Source organism: Siphateles boraxobius, unplaced genomic scaffold (assembly GCF_051911475.1).
Source record: "Siphateles boraxobius isolate OS27281-9 unplaced genomic scaffold, OSU_SipBor_1 13, whole genome shotgun sequence".
In the NCBI taxonomy this organism is placed as follows: Eukaryota; Metazoa; Chordata; class Actinopteri; order Cypriniformes; family Leuciscidae; genus Siphateles; species Siphateles boraxobius.
In genome coordinates this window covers 14,684,207-14,701,534 of record NW_027508733.1, presented here as the reverse complement: position 1 = coordinate 14,701,534, position 17,328 = coordinate 14,684,207, and the positions used below count along the sequence as shown (strand labels likewise).

Genomic DNA, 17,328 nt, shown 5'->3' with positions numbered 1-17,328 from the left:
AAAATACTCTCATTTATTTTTGTACCTCCCCGCTTTCCGTATGTTTTCACTCAGACCTGCTTGTCATGTGAGTCCAGTGATTTCCAAAACATTGAGAGAATATAGACTTTATCCAATCAACATATTTCATTTGCCTTTACATTAAATAGCCAAAATGCTTTCCCGCTTATTAAAAGAACACCAAACGAAACAAAACGAAAGGAAAGAGTTGCAAGGTATGTGCTTCTGTAGATCTCCACCGACTAGCTTTAGTTTACAGGCCCTTTGGTATAACTCAAATGTATACTTGTCTAATTTATTGTAATGTATTCAAGAAAATATGACGTTAATTGGTAATTAGTTCACGTGATCCGCATATTCTATTCTGCATTCATCTAGTCGCTGACACTTGCTTTTTATTATATACAATATTGCGTATTAACTTTAGATTTAAATACATTTAATAATTAATTGATTTCAATTGCATTAAAATACGTCTAAACAATACCGAAATACTTATAAATAGGTGCTAAATTGTTACATAATCAATTGTTGTTTAAAATAAAGAAATAAATATTCACATTGTTAAAAAGAAATTCCATGCGTTAAGTGTGTCATGCAGTACTTGGTCAAGTGATAAAACACTTGTATACTGTACAGAGAAACGAAGACGAGAGGCCATAACAGCAGCAACATGTTTAACAGAAGCCCTGGTGGATCATCTAAATGTGGGGTGAGTCCGATACATTTTATATGTTTGTAAAGGTGTTATTTAATGCACAGGATTATACGGTCAGTTCATGTGATCACTGCGGTCATAATCCAAGTCTTTGTGCCGATGTTATGACGAAACTGTGCAAAAGCAGCTTAAAACCGCACGGTTGGATAAAACAGCATTTTTTTCTCCAAACAGCCGACGATATGAAAACGTGTATAATTGATGCGTTCATGTCGTGGGAAGTTACGAGGTGGGAACTCATGTTTACGACGTCAGGTGCGTTCACGTCACTTTCGTCAGAGTAAGAGAAGCTACTTCTCTTAAAGGTAATTAGTTCACCCAAAAATGCAAAGTATCCCATAATTTACTCACAACTCAAGCCATCTTAGGTGTATATGACTTTCTTCTATCAGCCAAACACAATCAGAGTTTGTGATATAAAAAAATATCCTGGCCCTTCTAAGCTTTATAATGGGAATGAATAGTAACTGAGATTTTGAAGCCCAAAAAAGGTCATCCATCCATCATAAAGTAATCTATAAGGCTCAATGAGGTTAATAAAGGCCTTCTGAAGCAAAGCAATGCTTTTTTTGTAAGAAAAATATTCATATTTATTATGAACTATAATCACTAGCTTCCGGTAACGGACGTACGTGAGTCTAGTTCAGGCGGAAGAGTGACCTATGTATTTTTCTATGTATATTTATCCATGGTTCATGTCCTTAGACACATAATTATGCATTTTTATGGCAACATTATCAACGAATCTGCTGTGTTCAGGTGGTACAAGTCGGAGCTCAGTTGTAATTACGAGTTCTACAAGGACTCAACACTTTTTACAAGTCGTAATTACAACATAGAGTGAATGCTCCAAAAAAAATCTTTCACATTATAAATTTCATGTAACAAGCCTAGAGATGTATGAAGCACAGCTCACACAGAAGTCACTTTCAAACCAATCAGCTTTCTTTTGGTCAGACTCAGCGTGCAGATTTCTGTTGAAACTTCCGATCGCGCACATGCCTTTTGAAGTGACTGGATTTCGCCTGCAGTTTTTCACCAAACAACAATACACGATATAAATTGTAATATCTCTGAATCTGCTCAGGGTTGCGCAGGCCTACGTCAATCAGCGCAAGCTGGACCATGAGGTGAAGACACTGCAGGTTCAGGCCAGTCAGTTCTCCAAGCAGACGGCCCAGTGGATCAGCATGGTGGAGAGCTTCAACCAGGCCTTAAAAGTACACCGGCTGGCTTTTTTTTATATAGCAATTCCTGTTTTTCAGAATTTAGTGTTGCTCTGTTTCTCTGAAGTGAAATTTGCAGGTTTCATGACCGATTCTTCTTTTACAGGAAATCGGAGACGTGGAGAACTGGGCGAGAAGTATCGAGATGGACATGCGGACGATCGCGACAGCTCTAGAGTACGTGCATAAAGGCCCGGTTCAGCCCGCGTCCACATGAGCGGATGGAGCCTGATGGCCCAAAGTGGACTTAAACTCAAAGACTTTTCCTCCAACTGTTGGAGAAACTTGGAGACTGTTGTTTGAGACATTTGTGTCTCATTTATTCTAGTAAACAATGCTGGAATAGCTGTTTATTTAGAATTTGGTTCATTTTTTCATTTTCATTTTATGTAATATTAATGTGCTTGCGTAATAAAAACAAATACCTGTTGTGCTATAACTGCTGCGTTGGAGTATGTTATTGCACTTAAGGTTACATTTTACCCTCAAAAGTTCTGGGATTCACCTGTTCAGATTCGCTTCCCTGCTTTTCACTTCAAACATTTGGCAAGTGTTTTCCATTCAGTCTCAGTAAGGAACGTTTAGTACCAGGATTACAAACTTGACCTGTTCTTTTATAGACGTCACAGGGAGCTAAAATAGATTTTATACGTTTTTGTGGGATTTCACGGTTTGCACATTTTTATTAACCCATTTTAAGCAGGGCATGCAGTGTGATTTTTACACAATACACATTTCTACAATAAGGTCTCTCAGCCTCATAGGATTAACTTTATTTATGTAAAGAGAAAAAGTAAAACAAAGTGTGGCTGTTTTAAGTCCACAACATGCCAAATTTCACAAGTTTGCACCATGGGACTTCATATGATATGATTTCATCTTGAGTTTCCGATTGTGTCAAGGCTTCAGATAAATTTTTCATGTGATTTTTAGGCATATAAAGTAAAAGACCCCCCCACACGCGCACGCGCACACACACGCGCACACACACACGCACACACACGCGCACACACACACACACACACACACACACACACACACACACACAAAATGTATTTTATATTTCTATTCATTTATATATTATTTATTCTTAATATTTGTATTTAATTAAACATTATTCAAAATATCTTCCTTTGTGTTCAACAGAAGAAAGAAACTCATACAGGTTTGATGACAGAGTTTTCATTTTTGGGTGAACTATCCCTTTAACTGATATGTGGTCATAAAATATCATCTCTAATAATTTGACCAAAAATAGAAATAGTTTAAATCTGTTCCAGACAAAAATGTCACAATGTCACATCATTGGACACGCTTGTTAATGCTTGAAATTTCCTGTCAACCAACCAAAAACTAATTTGATCAACCTAAATATAATTAGAATTGGAATGATTCTCCTTAAAAGTTCCTCCCAGCCCAGCTATTTAGGGATCACGTTTACACAAGCACACAAAAATGGCCAAACAGCAATACACTGAGATTGGAGATTAGAAATTGTGGCCCTGTCTTAGAGGATCAGCTTTAGGGATAAATCCAGACGCAGACCCACTTCAGATCACTCACCAAACGCGTTCAGCTCCGGAGCCAAGAAGGGAAAAGGTAAGTCTTGATTACTTTAACTGATAGCAGAGCAGAAAAAAACTTATTTTTTTCTTCAATTGATGCCAGAGTTACTTATTTTTTTCTTCAATTTATGTTTTTAACAATCAGATGTGAATTAGCATTTATTTAAATGTGCACCATAAAAAATGTTGCAGCATTTAGTCATAACATCTTAAAAGTGGTTGAGAAATTAAATATCTACACGAACACAAACTTTTTTAAGTTGAAACAACACATTGTTTCTTATTCTAAAGTTGAATTTAAGTTGTGATAAATAATCACAATCATTTCTTACAGTGTGAATTAAGTATTCATTTAGAGAAAAAGCAAAGTAATTGGCTTCAGATTCTCTTAAAATTACAGACTTAACATTTTTACTAAAGAACAATTCATTTTGGATTATTAATCAGACTAATTGGAGTAATTATATAATGTCAGGATTAATGTAAAAACAGTCATTTCTATATGAGACTTCAGGTTAATTAGTATTATTATTTGGCTATGATTGGTTTAGAAGTTTTAGTTAATAATTAGTCAATACTGATTTTTTTCAACATTGATAATAATAATGAATCTTTCTTCAGCAGCAAATCATCATATTAGAATGATTTCTGAAGTGTCATGTGACTCTGAAGACTGGAGTTAATACATTCAAACCTGTCACATTGTCACATTCTGACATTTTGCATATTCAGTGACAAGACAATTTCATGTCATATCATCTGCGGAATATATAATATTGTAAAATATTGTGTGAATTTAATACCAAAACGCACATTTATAATTGTCAATAACTGAGCCTTAGATAAAAGCCTTGTTTGTTTAATGATTAATTACCGTAAATTTCTCAAAGCATAATGTGTATAGAAGCTTAAGTCTTCTCTATGGTTGGTTTTGTTCTCTTGGTTGTGTTATACCACAGAGATGAATCCTCAACCTTTCTCTTTGCTAATTAGTCTTTGAAGCTAATAGGTTTTGCATTTTGAGAAGCTTAAAGTGCTTCTGTGGTGCTGGATTTTCCATTTTTTCGTACACAACAGATCTCAGCATTTTCTAAACCTCTACGCTCGTTCCAAAGTCTGCCTTTGTTTTCATAAGAGCCTTAGCTCAAGATTACTTCACGAGTCACGAGTCAATAACGTTCAGTGAGCCTCCAAAAACCATGTTACATCATTTTAGCATACACGTCTTACTATTTATGAGTTTTTTTTTGTGGAATGAATTAAAAGAATGCAGTTTTTTGTAGTAGTTAATCAGCTCAAACTGATTTGTGCAAACGTTTTACCACATTTACTTTCATTGGTTGATGGTTTCACGCTTTATAGAAGCAACCAAATCAACTAAAGTTGATAGAAGAGGATGTGATGAGGATTTCTACAAACAAATTAGCCATATTTAATAATAAAATATAATAATAAAATATTCATAACATTGTAGAATAGTAGAATATTTGAGAAGTTCCTATAAGTTCAGTTCACAATAGCTTTTTAAACTGAATGTTACTATTGGATTAGCCAATTGTGGTGATTAAAGGAATTACACCCTGATGCTTCCTGCACTAATTACACCTGCACTGTTGTGTTTTTTTTTTTTTTTTTTTTTTTTTACGTCACTGGCGTTCTCCCAAAAAGAAATTGTTTACAAAACATCTTCACAGAATCACTCAGGAGGCAAAAACGATGTTTGAGTTCTTGAGGTAAGAACGTGTCTGACTAAACTACTATTAAAACACAAGCAAATAAACCAACAGAACTATAAAGAATATCATGAAATTTTGTTTATACTCATGTGCTCGCAGTAACGATTGTTCGTGGACGTGCGGCTTGAGTGTGTTTGTGGTGCTGTGGGCTCTGGTGTGGTTCTACCGGGACAACCTTGAGATTTCCAAGGTCTCAGAGAAGCACGTCTTTGTGACCGGTTGCGACTCTGGTTTCGGACACCTACTGTGTAAACGCCTGGACAAACGTGGTTTCCGCGTCCTAGCCGGTTGTCTCACGGAAAAGGGCGCGGACGATCTGAAGAGGGCAACGGGACCTTTCCTGAAGACCTGCATCTTGGACGTGACCAGCACGGCCAGCATTCAGAAGGCTGTGGAATGGACCAAAAAAGAAGTGGGAGATAAAGGTGTGTTTTAGGTGAGACTATGAAATAAAGGTTTTAGAAACAAGTTTGACATCTTTGTTCGTAACTTTCCAGGACTTTGGGGTTTGGTGAACAATGCCGGACGTGCTCTTCCAATGGGACCATCTGAGTGGATGAAAATTGAAGACTTTGAAAGCACACTCAAAGTCAACATGATTGGCGTGATCGAGATGACCATGAACTTCTTCCCTCTTGTGAAAAAGGCCCGTGGAAGAGTGGTGAACGTGGCATCAGTGTTGGGTAGAGTGGCAGCTAATGGCGGCGGATATTGCATCTCGAAGTTCGCGGTGGAGAGCTTCTCTGACTGTCTCAGGTATTACACTTCAAAAGCTTGTTTCCATCCACCTATTTGTATCCAAATTTTGGGATATCACATAAAAAAAAACTGTAGAAAATCCAAGGTGTGCATTCAAACTCAATTAAGGGAGGAAATGTTATATCTGATAAGAAGACATGCACATAAACTACGATAGAAACATATTAACTGAATAAATCCCTCAATCTGCAACAAAAAATTATATGACAGTGGACCAATTTCATCGCACAGCATCTCAAATGTTGGTTTGTTGCCAAAGTCTGTCATCAAAATGGTCCGGTACAATGAGTTTTTCCTTAAAGATATTTTGCGCTAGTTTCCCATGAAGTGATGTTTTTGTTCTCTTGAACACATGAAATGGTACTTTAAATGCAAAAGTTTTATCTGTTATTCCAATTTTGTGCATCAGCTAAATTTGCACCTTTGGATAGAATGAAAGGTCTGCCAATAAAAGGTCAGTGATAAAAAACAAACTGATTATGTGTCGGTTTCGACCTTAGACACCACCACTTCCTATGATTTCAGGAGGGACATCCAGAATTTCGGGGTCAACGTGTGCATTATCGAACCTGGTTTCTTCAAGACGCAGGTGACCAGCTTGGAGCCCATCGAGAGGGAACTTCATCGCCTCTGGGACCAACTGACCCCTGAAGTGAAAGAGAGTTACGGAGACAAATACTTGGATAAATGTATGTTATTTATGCGAACGATTACCATTTTCTTCATTTCTTCAAACATAGTCCATTTAGACGCTTTTTGTCTCTCCAGACATCAATATCCAGAGGCTGATTATGAACACCATATGCGACTCTGACCTCAGTAAAGTGACCAACTGCATGGAACATGCCCTGCTGGCTGCTCACCCAAGAACACGCTACAGTGCTGGCTGGGATGCCAAGCTTCTGTGGATCCCCTTGTCTTATATGCCCGCTTGCTTTGTAGATATTGCGCTGAAGCTGGTGATGCCAAAGCCAGCAAAAAGTGCCTAGATTTAGAGTGTGGTTAAAGGTAATTTTAGGCTAGATCATTTTAACTCCTACCTTTGGTTCCCTTCTGAAACACTGGAAGAGACTCTATTTTGGGGTCTAATTTTGTATATTATGAACAATTATACAAAGTATATAGACTGGCGGTAAATTTTTTTGAATAATTTACGTAATAAATATTAATTATTCCAAACTTTTGACCTGTAGTGTATTTCCACACCAGGCCATTTATCTTATTTCTCGCATGATCTTGCCGAATAAGTGATATTTGCCTGAACTTGCCCTGAAAATACATCACGAATTTGTGCCTGTCGGTCATATAGCCTACTGTAGATGTGCTGCTAGAGTGCCACTGACTTTGACTTTTGGCATTATATTTGTATGAAACTGTCAAGAGATAGGCCTACTGGTTTGCTTGATTTGCCGAATTATGGATATTTCAATGGAATAATTCACATAACTGTATAAACATAATTTAATAAATGTTATAATAATATTTTCTGTGTATTGTCATCTGTGAACCACTTTCTTCCCAGAAAGGACAGCTTAAATCAGCATGGTTTGTGGGTTTCTAGTTAAAATAGGCAAGATATTCTTGTTCAGTTGGTCAGAAATTATAGCCTATCCTATGTCGGATGAGTGATGACCATTTAATTTAATTTATCAACAAATATTTCTTACGGGCCATGAACATTATTCATTAAACAGTTCGTCCCATGACGAAGAAATAATTAAACTGTTATCCCTGAAGCGATTCTAGTTAGCCTAAAATTCTCAAACGTCGAGCTGGAGAACATTCAGAAGATCGTTTGAATTTGTTCACGTCATCGTTCTTCCACGTACGTTGCGACTGTACTTTTCTTTTACTTTAAATAGGCTACATTTACTTCATATCGTATACATTTATATTATTTAATGCCTTGCTATGTTAGCTATGTGTAGCTAGGAGCTACTTTCTTTTCTTCTTTTTTTTACCTTAGTAGGTCTAGATAGTTTGAAGCGATTGTTGTAGAATACATTAATTTACGCTTATAAACATCTCAAAAGTGCTGTCTCAGCATCATGACATGAGATCACTTCGACCCTCGATGATTTAAAAGTGAAAGTTATCTGTGACGGTTAACATTTACGAGGCGTCAGTGTTGATAAAGTGCTTCTGGCGCTCACCGGATTCCACGCGCACCTGTTGACGCGACTCAAAACAAACCAGCCGCACGCGAGAGTGATCTCCAGACAAGTGACCGTTATTTGCGACCAGGACTAGTTTAAATACCCATATTTACGCTTCAAATTTTAATTTCTTTCTTATGCGATACAGAAAAATGATATCTTTCAGGACCCTACGACTGCCTAATGTTGGAGTTATTGGCTTACTGGCGAAAGACGTGTCAAAAAGCAGCTCAGCGTGTCAGAATGTGGCGAGCAGGTCGTTCAATTTAACTTTTCACGCAGCCCGCGGATTTACAGCACCTGTATCCGTGGATAAACCAAAATCGAAAATGTGAGTCACTTTTATAATATATAAAAATGTTTATGGTTATCAAATGTTTGATAAAAAAAAAAAAAGAAAAAGTAAAAATTATTTGGTGTTAGTGTGTGTGGAGGTCTAATATTTTTTCATTTAATGCAGAAATATGACCAATAAAAGTATATTCTCTGGACTGGAGGACATGCTTTTCTACACTATAACTGAAGGAGCGGAGAAAGTCCCTGTATCTAATTTCATTGCTGTAAGTTCTTTAAATTATACACATTGAATAATATACAATAAAGATTTAACTTTTTTGCACTAGCAGTTGTCAAAGTCTGCTATCTGAACATCACTGTATATGGGCAACAGCTGGGAGTTGCTCCACACATTGACTCGGATGCATGTTATGCGCTCAGTTACCATCAACCCCCTTACATGCTCCCTCTGAAATCTGATTCGGTCATGGGAGGGCTGAGGTAAAACTCACACACGATTATCTAGACTTTGTGGTACTGGGTTGTGAAATAATTTATACAGAAGGTCAGTAAACACCCCCAATACCTAGTTTAAATGACATTTGATGAACTTTGTATTAGATAAGTCTTAAACTTCCAACTAAACTAAAGTTAACTAAACTTAATGTTTTAAGTCAAGCACGAACATACTTTTCTTTTAAGTTGAAACATGTTTGATTTGTTTGATTATTGAATAATTAGAGTAATCTTTATAAACATTACTGTTTAATTAAAGTTTGCATGACAAATTCAAGGATAGAACAGTATTTTCCCCATCTTAACAGGCAGTGAAAAGTACCGGCCTTCTGACCTCTGACCCCAGATTGCGCGACTGCATGGAAAAGATTCGTGAAGCTATCCGGGAATCAGCCGGCGAAGTCATGATGGACCGTGAGCTGTTCCGAAAGTGAGTAAATTTTTTCGGCAAAGTCAGACAAAAAATATCTGGGAATTTCCGACATAAAGAGGAATATTTTTCCAAATTCTAGTTTCTAACATTTCCAACACTGCAACAGGTGTGCGGGTGGAAACATCGTTCTGCTGAGTCTCGCTTTCAGACGGAAGTTTATCATTCCCGAATTTGAGGCATTTGTTGGCATCATCAATCATATTTACCACACATCAAAACTGCAACATGATGGACATGTAAGAACTGTATTTTTTAATAATTTCTCCTCATTTATTTGTATAGTTGGACTCACTTAGAATCTTTTTCAGGTTACAAAATACATTCCCCATCTCACCAAGTTTAGTCCTGATCTTTGGGGCGTCTCTCTCTGCACAGTGGATGGCCAAAGGTAAATAGAAAAAGCTCCCTCAGCTTTTCTATAATATGAAGTGATGATTTTCAAATGAACTCTTTGAATTTCAGGCACTCAGTGGGAGACACAAAGGTGCCGTTCTGCTTGCAGTCGTGCGTGAAGCCGCTGGAATACGCCATCGCTGTACACGAGCACGGCACGGAGAGAGTGCACCACTACGTGGGGAAGGAGCCCAGCGGATTCAAATTCAACAAACTCTCTCTGGACGAAGACGGTGGGTGAGGAAATGTCATAGATTATCATATAAACAACCTACAGATGTTCTTGATGTCGAGGATAATGCAATAGATATATAGGCTACAGAAAACAGAGTGTTAGGTGTAATGTATTACAATTACTGTAATTTACTGTAAAATAAGGGATTACTCTTAGGGATTACTTCTGATGTAATTGCATTAAATACAAACAATTCTAAATAAAACAATAGTGGATTTGGCATAAAAATGTAACGTCTAATGTTAAAATGTATGTTTTAATGTGACCTTCTCCCTTTAAATATTTTGGTCAGTTCAAGAATAATTTATGCAATTTTATATTATTTATTTGAAAGAATTAAAAGAGCAGTTTCGTGTCTATTCTTGTATTGTTCAACTGGTCGAGGTTGATATAAAGTAGGATTTAGAAAGTAATTAGTAATAAGCAAGCAATAGCCTACTTTTTAAATAGCAAGAAGTAAAGTAATCTAATTACACTTTCAAAGATGTAATTAGTAGCTAGTAATTAATTATTTTGTAACACTTTACAATAAGGTTTCAGTAGTTAACATGAAATAAGAATACACATTACTTCTACAGGATTTATTCATCTTAATGTTAATTTCAATGTTTACTTATACATTATTAAAATCAAATGTTGTATTTGTTAACATTAGTTATTGCACTATGAACTAACATCAACAAACAATGAACGACTGTATTTGTATTAACTAACATTAACAAAGATTAATAAATACTGTAACAAATGTATTGCTCATTGCGCAACTATCTAAAACACACCCTAACCCTATAGTAAGTACATGTACTTAATCTTACTCAGTACTTATATGAATAGTTACATTTTAACATGGAAACCTTAAAATTAAAGTGTAACCATAAATTCATGTTAAATTAATTAATCTGTGAGCTGATGCTGGTTTTCTGTTCTTAGATAAACCTCACAATCCCATGGTCAACGCTGGAGCGATTGTCATCAGTTCACTTATCAAGGTAAACATAAACCTGCACTTTCACTGTGGAGTTTACTGTCAAGTAGGTTTGTGTTCGCACTATTTACTTGTCCGATAATCAACTCTGCTTGAAACTCCAAAACAAACACTGATATACAATGACATTCGTGCCAGGCTATAATTCATTTGAGCTAACAGACCTTTGACCCAGAATTCCAGATCTGTGTGGACAGACGCGGTGCATCTGCTACATGTGTTGTTTTGTGGTGCCTGAAGCAGGACTATTACTGGTCTGGACTGAATCCAGGCTATTAACAGTGCCCTTTAGACCAAATGTATGTGATCTGTGCTTCATAGGTTCTCCATTACAAACTAGAATTGGCAAAAGACTCATGTTGGTCAAATTTACTGTTCCTCTTCTCATTCTCTCCAGCCTGGTGTCAACAAAGCGGAGAAGTTTGACTATGTAAGTTGTTGGATGCTGACATTTTTAAATGTCATTTGAAAATATGAAAATACATACGCTGACAGGCAGGTAAGATATCCTATCATTGCATTCGGACCGAATGCAATGATTGGACGAACCTTTTTTTTGGTCCTCAAACTTATACATAAGATTTTTGTTTTAATATTTAGACCACTTCTATTATTGATTGCTATCAGGATGTGTAGAGAGATTTACCCTAGATAACAAAATGTGTTTATAAAACAAATTTCCTACCCTACCTTTAATGAAACAATGTTTATTTGGCTTTAATCTCCAAAGCACCAAAAGTAGTGCATACAACTTTTCAGCTATATTATAAAGTCATACAGTAGTTGTTTTTAAAAATGAAAAGCATGAAATTAGTTATTTACCGAAGTCATTATTCCTCGAAAATATTGCTTTTTGGATGTAGATAATGCCTTTATCCCAAAAATGGAGCAGATGTGATTTCAGACTCTTTATTTGGCTGTTTGTTAATAGCGTCTCAACAAAGAAAATCATTTTTGTTGCATTTCCTCACCAGGTGATGGAGTTTGTGAAGAAAATGACAGGCAGGGAGTATGTGGGATTCAGCAACGCAACGTATGTCTTTCGCTTTGGCGTTTTATTCTTGTTTTCCACGCAATTTCTTTGCTATTGACTTACGTTTGATTTTCGTTTGGACAGATTCCAGTCAGAGAAGGAGACAGGAGACAGAAACTATGCAATAGGATACTACCTTAAAGAAAAAAAGGTTTGTACTTCAGCGAATATTGTTTTATATAAGCAAACTAGCAGGATGTTGTTGATTGTTCACAAATACAACTGTGATGTCCTTCTTTACAGTGTTTTCCGGATGGGGCGGATATGATTGACGCACTGGACTTTTATTTCCAGGTTGGTCAGGTGATTCTTCACCTGTTTTAATCAGTTCAATTATTAAAATGTTAATCACTGACAGCCCCGACTGAATTTCCTCTCTGCCCCTCACAGTTGTGCTCAATAGAGGTCACGTGTGAGTCCGGCAGTGTAATGGCTGCCACACTGGCTAACGGCGGCATCTGTCCAATCACAGGAGAGAGAGTTTTGAGCACAGAAGCCGTACGAAACACGCTCAGCCTCATGCACTCCTGTGGGATGTACGACTACTCGGGACAGTTCGCTTTCCACGTGAGTAAATTCAGAACTAGTCAGAGTGGAAATAATATGAGTTTCAATCTATTCAACAGAAAATATATTTTTTTATATTAAAAAATTAAATTGCAAAGTAAATTTAAGTGCGGCATGTATTGAGGTTCAGTTAGAAAGTGTCAACCAATGTTGTTTTAGTGTAATTTAGAGACTTTTATAGTTTTTATTAATATTAAAAATTCATAAAATTTTATATTTTCTGTTTAGTAGTTATTTTTTAAATGTATATGCATTTTTTTTTAGTTTTAGTCATTTTACTAAATTAAGTTAATCTAAATGAAAATAAGAAATGTTGCTTTTGACATTTAGAAATGTAATAAGTTTAATAGTTTATTTAATTTCAAGCAATAGAAATTGTATGGTTTCATTTATGGTTTATAACTATAAATAAGCCAAGTGTTAACTATATAAAAATAAAAAATAAATGATTTTATGATATAGTAACTGTATTTAAGAGACAAATAATTTAAAATTAAGCGATAATTAAAGTATTTATGTTTTGAAAATGTCCTGTCTGATTATGATCCAAGTGCTTAAACTGCCTACTGTTGCTATGATTGCCTTGTGACTGACAATATATAGACCTATATGTGTGTGTGTGTGTTTCAGAATACATGTTATATATACAAGAGTGCTTCAAAGAACATCTAAACAATCTGACATTAAAGATTTTTACTTGGTTCTAGTAGAAAATTGTATACTCACAACCGGCGCAACTTCATAGAATGTCTCTGAACAGATTCACGTTGTTACACCAATTTGACGCTGGGAGAATGAAGGGACATGTTTTTAAATTGACCAAATTAAGTTTGTTGATGCATCTTTCACGATCTATGGCAGACAGGGTGGACATATAATTACTTGACGTTTAAAGCGGCACTATGCAGGATTTCTGTTTTTGTCAAACAGCGATCCCTAGAGTCGCTGTAGAATACTTGTATTTAACGTTACTGTCGTAAACATCACTCACGCAGAGCGTATCTGCACCTTTCTTTTACTGTCTATGATCTGCACTCACTGCCTCTGCACTTCATAATAATAAAGTAGCCTACCGCGTTAGGCTTACCTGAGCCTAAATGCCAGATGACACCAATAAAGTGTATCATGTACGTCGCATTATTTCGCAGGGCTCTCAAGTTTTGAAGACAGGCAAGAGTGACATCCAGCCGACAGATACATTTTTGTCATTGGTTGTTGCGTTAAATCTTACCCAGATACAATAGTGCTATTTTCTGATTGGCTATTGTGTAGCTCCACGAACAACACCAGCGGAGACAAGCTTGATTCCTGCCGGTTCCACAGTGAGAGCGGCGCGGCCAGAGTTTTGGGCGCTGCGGCAAATTAAATATATTACAAATAGTTTTTCAGCGTGAGAAATACAATGTGTGGCTTGAGAGCGTGACAAAAGACCCAAATGAGTGACTGTCACGCTCAATGCGTGACACTTGAGAGCCCTGATTTCGTAACAATGTCCGTTATGATGTTGTTAGACATGATTATTGCAATTTATCATAATAGTTTGCAAATAGCGCTCATTACACTATTTACAACATGTAGGCTTATTTATGTCCTGATAATTATGTGAGATATTGACAACTGTTCTCATGATAATCGCAGGAATCAACTTTAACAGTGAAAGACTGAGCGAGTGGGACTCTTGTCCGGTTCCTCGCGCTGTCAGATTCTCGTTACCTTTTTCTAGACTCTTCCGACCGTGCTTTCTTCGTTTTTTTCCGCCATTCTGAAAACGCAGGTCCGATGTTTACTCGTGTCTGACTCCTCCCTCGGTCAGTCGGCCCGCCGGCCCAAAGTTGCAAGGGTGGTTTTGCGGCTCACAGGCACCAGGGGGGTGCGAGACGACCACCATTCAACACGAAATCAGTAATATAAACATTACAATGACTCCAAAGCTGTCCGGTTAATTTAAAAAAAGTTACTTAGTTCTGCTTTAATCTTAGTGATTTCTTAAGTTATTCACGCCTGCCGGTTGTGTTGGGGCGGTGACGAAATCGACAGTTAAGTTCCCGGATGTGCCGGTAGTACGTATTATGGTATTACGGGTGTACAAGACCAAGTCCTATGTATTTGAATGGGGAAAATCCTGAAATCTCATAAAGGGCTGTTTTATTTACAAGGCGGCACCCAGTTGCTTATATTGCCAGTTGCAGCGTATCATCTTAGTCTATCTAAAATTTTTGATACGTGTCAGGTTGGATTACCTGCTAAGTCCGGTGTGTCGGGTGCAGTTCTTCTGGTGGTGCCGAACGTGATGGGCATCATGTGCTGGTCGCCCCCAGTGGACAAAATCGGAAACAGCGTCCGTGGAATCCACTTCTGTCAGGTGTTTCTGTCATCGTCCTGTTGGTTTATCACCCTCTTTTTAATTCTAGACCATGAATTTTGTATAAATAACTAATTTTGTAACCCTTCTGTAATTAGGAACTGGTGTCTTTATTCAATTTTCATAACTACGACAATCTGAGGCACTTTTTGAAGAAGCAAGACCCTCGCAGACAGTCTGGTGATGACATGGTAAACCTTACACTTGAAAAACAGCTTTCACACCAACCCCATGAACTAAACTACAACATTAAACACCCCCAAAAAATGTGTCATCTTATTAGCTCACTTATTATCTTATTAGTAATGAACGCACTAAATCTGTGTTGTAGAACAAGTCGGTGGTGAATCTGATGTTTGCAGCCCACAGTGGAGATGTCTCAGCTCTGAGAAGGTCATTTTATTCAGTTCACAATGTCTTCACTTTGCCTCAGAATTTGAGTGCTACGGATATGTAGATTACTTACAGTAGTAGTCTCTCTTTTCCTCCATCAGGTTTTCCCTGTCATCCATGAATATGGAGTTAAAGGACTATGACTCTCGCACACCTCTCCATGTCGCTGCTGCAGAAGGTAGAATCATTTTCTGTAAACATTAAAGTATCTTTTAGTGCCAAATACAGTTTATTTAATTATAAAAATCAATTTGGCTTGTGTCTGTTCTGTTTTAGGTCATGCCGATGTTGTGATATTTCTGACGCAGGCCTGCAAAGTCAACCCTTTTGTGAAAGACAGGTACAGATCCTTGTTTCTTTAAACGTTTACCTTCATCTTCTTCCATTCTGTCATAATTAACCTCGTATCACTAATTCAGGTGGGGAAATATTCCTCGGGATGACGCCATGCAGTTCGGCAACAAGGATGTGGTGAAGATCCTGCAGGAATATGAGCAGAGCTGCAGTTCAGGCTGACGCAGAAGACCGAAGTCATCAACCCAAATCTTCAACTATGGAGGGTGTGAATGTTACAAAGTTAAAGATAAAAAAAATATCCGATAATTTACTCACCCTCAAGCCATCCTAGGTGTACATGAGCTATATAAAAAAATATAATAAGCTACTTCAGAAGGCCTTTATTAACCCCCTGGAGCCGTATGGATTACTTTTATGATGGATGGATGCGCTTTTTTTGGACTTCAAAATCTAAGGTACCATTCACTCCTATTATAAAGCTGATGATATTTTTTAATATAACTCTTGATTGTGTTTGGCTGAAATAAGAAAGTTATATACACCTAGGACGGCTTGAGGGTGAGTAAATTCTGGGATAATTTTCACTTTTGGGTGAACTAACCCTTTAAGGACTATATAGTTCATGTCATCAGAAATTGCACAAAAAAGGGCACATTATGGAAATTGTCTATTTACAGAGATAAAAAAAACTCACTCTGTTTTTTTTTTATTTGTAAATATGTTTTTTGTACATAATTTGTGTTGTATACATGTTTAATGTGGTAAAGTACTAATGCACAATGTACAGTATTTGTGAATAAACAAAACCAACCATACAGATTATCATCCTTACACATCTTAACGTATCTTAGAATAATTTTCCTCTCATTTTATAGCGTCTGTCTGTAGTGTTTATTTTTTAAATGTGTGTCATGGTTTTTGCAACTTTTTTCAAATAAATCACCCAACAGGTATATTTTACGGTGGCCCAGTAATGCACAACACAACGGAATTTAAAAAGCAAACAAGTACACAACACAACGAAATTAAGCCACAACACAACGGAAATGAGCCACAACACAACGGAAAATGTACAACACAACAGAAATGAGCCACAACACAGCGGAAATAAGCCATAACACAACAGAAAATGTACAACACAACGAAATGCAGGTCCTTCTCAAAAAATTAGCATATTGTGATAAAGTTCATTATTTTCCATAATGTAATGATAAAAATTAAACTTTCATATATTTTAGATTCATTGCACACCAACTGAAATATTTCAGGTCTTTTATTGTTTTAATGCTGATGATTTTGGCATACAGCTCATGAAAATCCAAAATTCCTATCTAAAAAAATTAGCATATTTCATCCGACCAATAAAATAAGTGTTTTTAATACAAAAAAGGTCAACTTTCAAATAATTGTGTTCAGTTATGAACTCAATTCTTGGTCGGGAATCCTTTTGCACAAATGACTGCTTCAATGCGGCGTGGCATGGAGGCAATCAGCCTGTGTCACTGCTGAGGTGTTATGGAGGCCCAGGATGCTTCGATAGCGGCCTTAAGCTCATCCAGAGTGTTGGGTCTTGCATCTCTCAACTTTCTCTTCACAATATCCCACAGATTCTCTATGGGGTTCAGGTCAGGAGAGTTGGCAGGCCAATTGAGCACAGTAATACCATGGTCAGTAAACC

The 17,328-nt window shown here is 36.9% G+C and overlaps 3 protein-coding genes across 5 annotated transcripts; all 3 read left to right on the top strand.

Moving 5' to 3' along the window:
* The first annotated feature begins 15 nt into the window (after positions 1–15).
* On the top strand, positions 16–2,383 carry bloc1s1 (biogenesis of lysosomal organelles complex-1, subunit 1). The gene is made up of 4 exons (XM_077225702.1): positions 16–215; positions 640–712; positions 1,806–1,938; positions 2,051–2,383. The coding sequence occupies exons 1-4, from the start codon at positions 155–157 to the stop codon at positions 2,159–2,161; spliced, it is 378 nt and encodes a 125-aa protein (XP_077081817.1). The 5' UTR covers positions 16–154; the 3' UTR covers positions 2,162–2,383.
* A 1,069-nt stretch (positions 2,384–3,452) lies between these two features.
* Positions 3,453–7,203, top strand: rdh5 (retinol dehydrogenase 5 (11-cis/9-cis)). The gene is made up of 6 exons (XM_077225608.1): positions 3,453–3,543; positions 5,178–5,242; positions 5,345–5,670; positions 5,743–6,001; positions 6,530–6,693; positions 6,773–7,203. The coding sequence occupies exons 2-6, from the start codon at positions 5,226–5,228 to the stop codon at positions 6,991–6,993; spliced, it is 987 nt and encodes a 328-aa protein (XP_077081723.1). The 5' UTR covers positions 3,453–3,543; positions 5,178–5,225; the 3' UTR covers positions 6,994–7,203.
* A 779-nt stretch (positions 7,204–7,982) lies between these two features.
* Positions 7,983–16,465, top strand: gls2b (glutaminase 2b (liver, mitochondrial)). Of its 3 annotated transcripts, XM_077225538.1 has the most exons (19): positions 7,983–8,491; positions 8,621–8,720; positions 9,261–9,382; positions 9,492–9,621; positions 9,694–9,773; positions 9,848–10,011; positions 10,944–11,002; positions 11,396–11,428; positions 11,973–12,031; positions 12,116–12,182; positions 12,275–12,325; positions 12,422–12,598; positions 14,829–14,960; positions 15,059–15,151; positions 15,292–15,353; positions 15,455–15,531; positions 15,630–15,693; positions 15,773–15,913; positions 16,208–16,465. In XM_077225538.1, exons 1-18 carry the CDS (start codon positions 8,298–8,300, stop codon positions 15,867–15,869), a joined length of 1,761 nt encoding a protein of 586 aa, XP_077081653.1. In that variant the 5' UTR covers positions 7,983–8,297; the 3' UTR covers positions 15,870–15,913; positions 16,208–16,465. The 3 variants fall into 3 exon arrangements, with proteins under 3 accessions (XP_077081653.1, XP_077081652.1, XP_077081654.1); XM_077225537.1 differs by having other exon boundaries at positions 15,773–16,465; XM_077225539.1 differs by having other exon boundaries at positions 9,848–10,015; positions 15,773–16,465.
* The last annotated feature ends 863 nt before the right edge of the window (positions 16,466–17,328 follow it).

Bases quoted from the DNA above. Each gene is read 5' to 3' on its own strand.
- gls2b (XM_077225538.1), top strand. From the start codon at position 8,298: ATGCGATACAGAAAAATGATATCTTTCAGGACCCTACGACTGCCTAAT. The intron at 12,032-12,115 runs GTATGTCTTTCG...TCGTTTGGACAG, and splicing joins GTGGGATTCAGCAACGCAAC to ATTCCAGTCAGAGAAGGAGA. The intron at 14,961-15,058 runs GTGTTTCTGTCA...TTCTGTAATTAG, and splicing joins GTGGAATCCACTTCTGTCAG to GAACTGGTGTCTTTATTCAA.
- rdh5 (XM_077225608.1), top strand. The intron at 5,671-5,742 runs GTGTGTTTTAGG...GTAACTTTCCAG, and splicing joins AAAAGAAGTGGGAGATAAAG to GACTTTGGGGTTTGGTGAAC. The intron at 6,002-6,529 runs GTATTACACTTC...CTATGATTTCAG, and splicing joins AGCTTCTCTGACTGTCTCAG to GAGGGACATCCAGAATTTCG.
- bloc1s1 (XM_077225702.1), top strand. From the start codon at position 155: ATGCTTTCCCGCTTATTAAAAGAACACCAAACGAAACAAAACGAAAGG. The intron at 216-639 runs GTATGTGCTTCT...TATACTGTACAG, and splicing joins CGAAAGGAAAGAGTTGCAAG to AGAAACGAAGACGAGAGGCC. The intron at 1,939-2,050 runs GTACACCGGCTG...CTTCTTTTACAG, and splicing joins GCTTCAACCAGGCCTTAAAA to GAAATCGGAGACGTGGAGAA.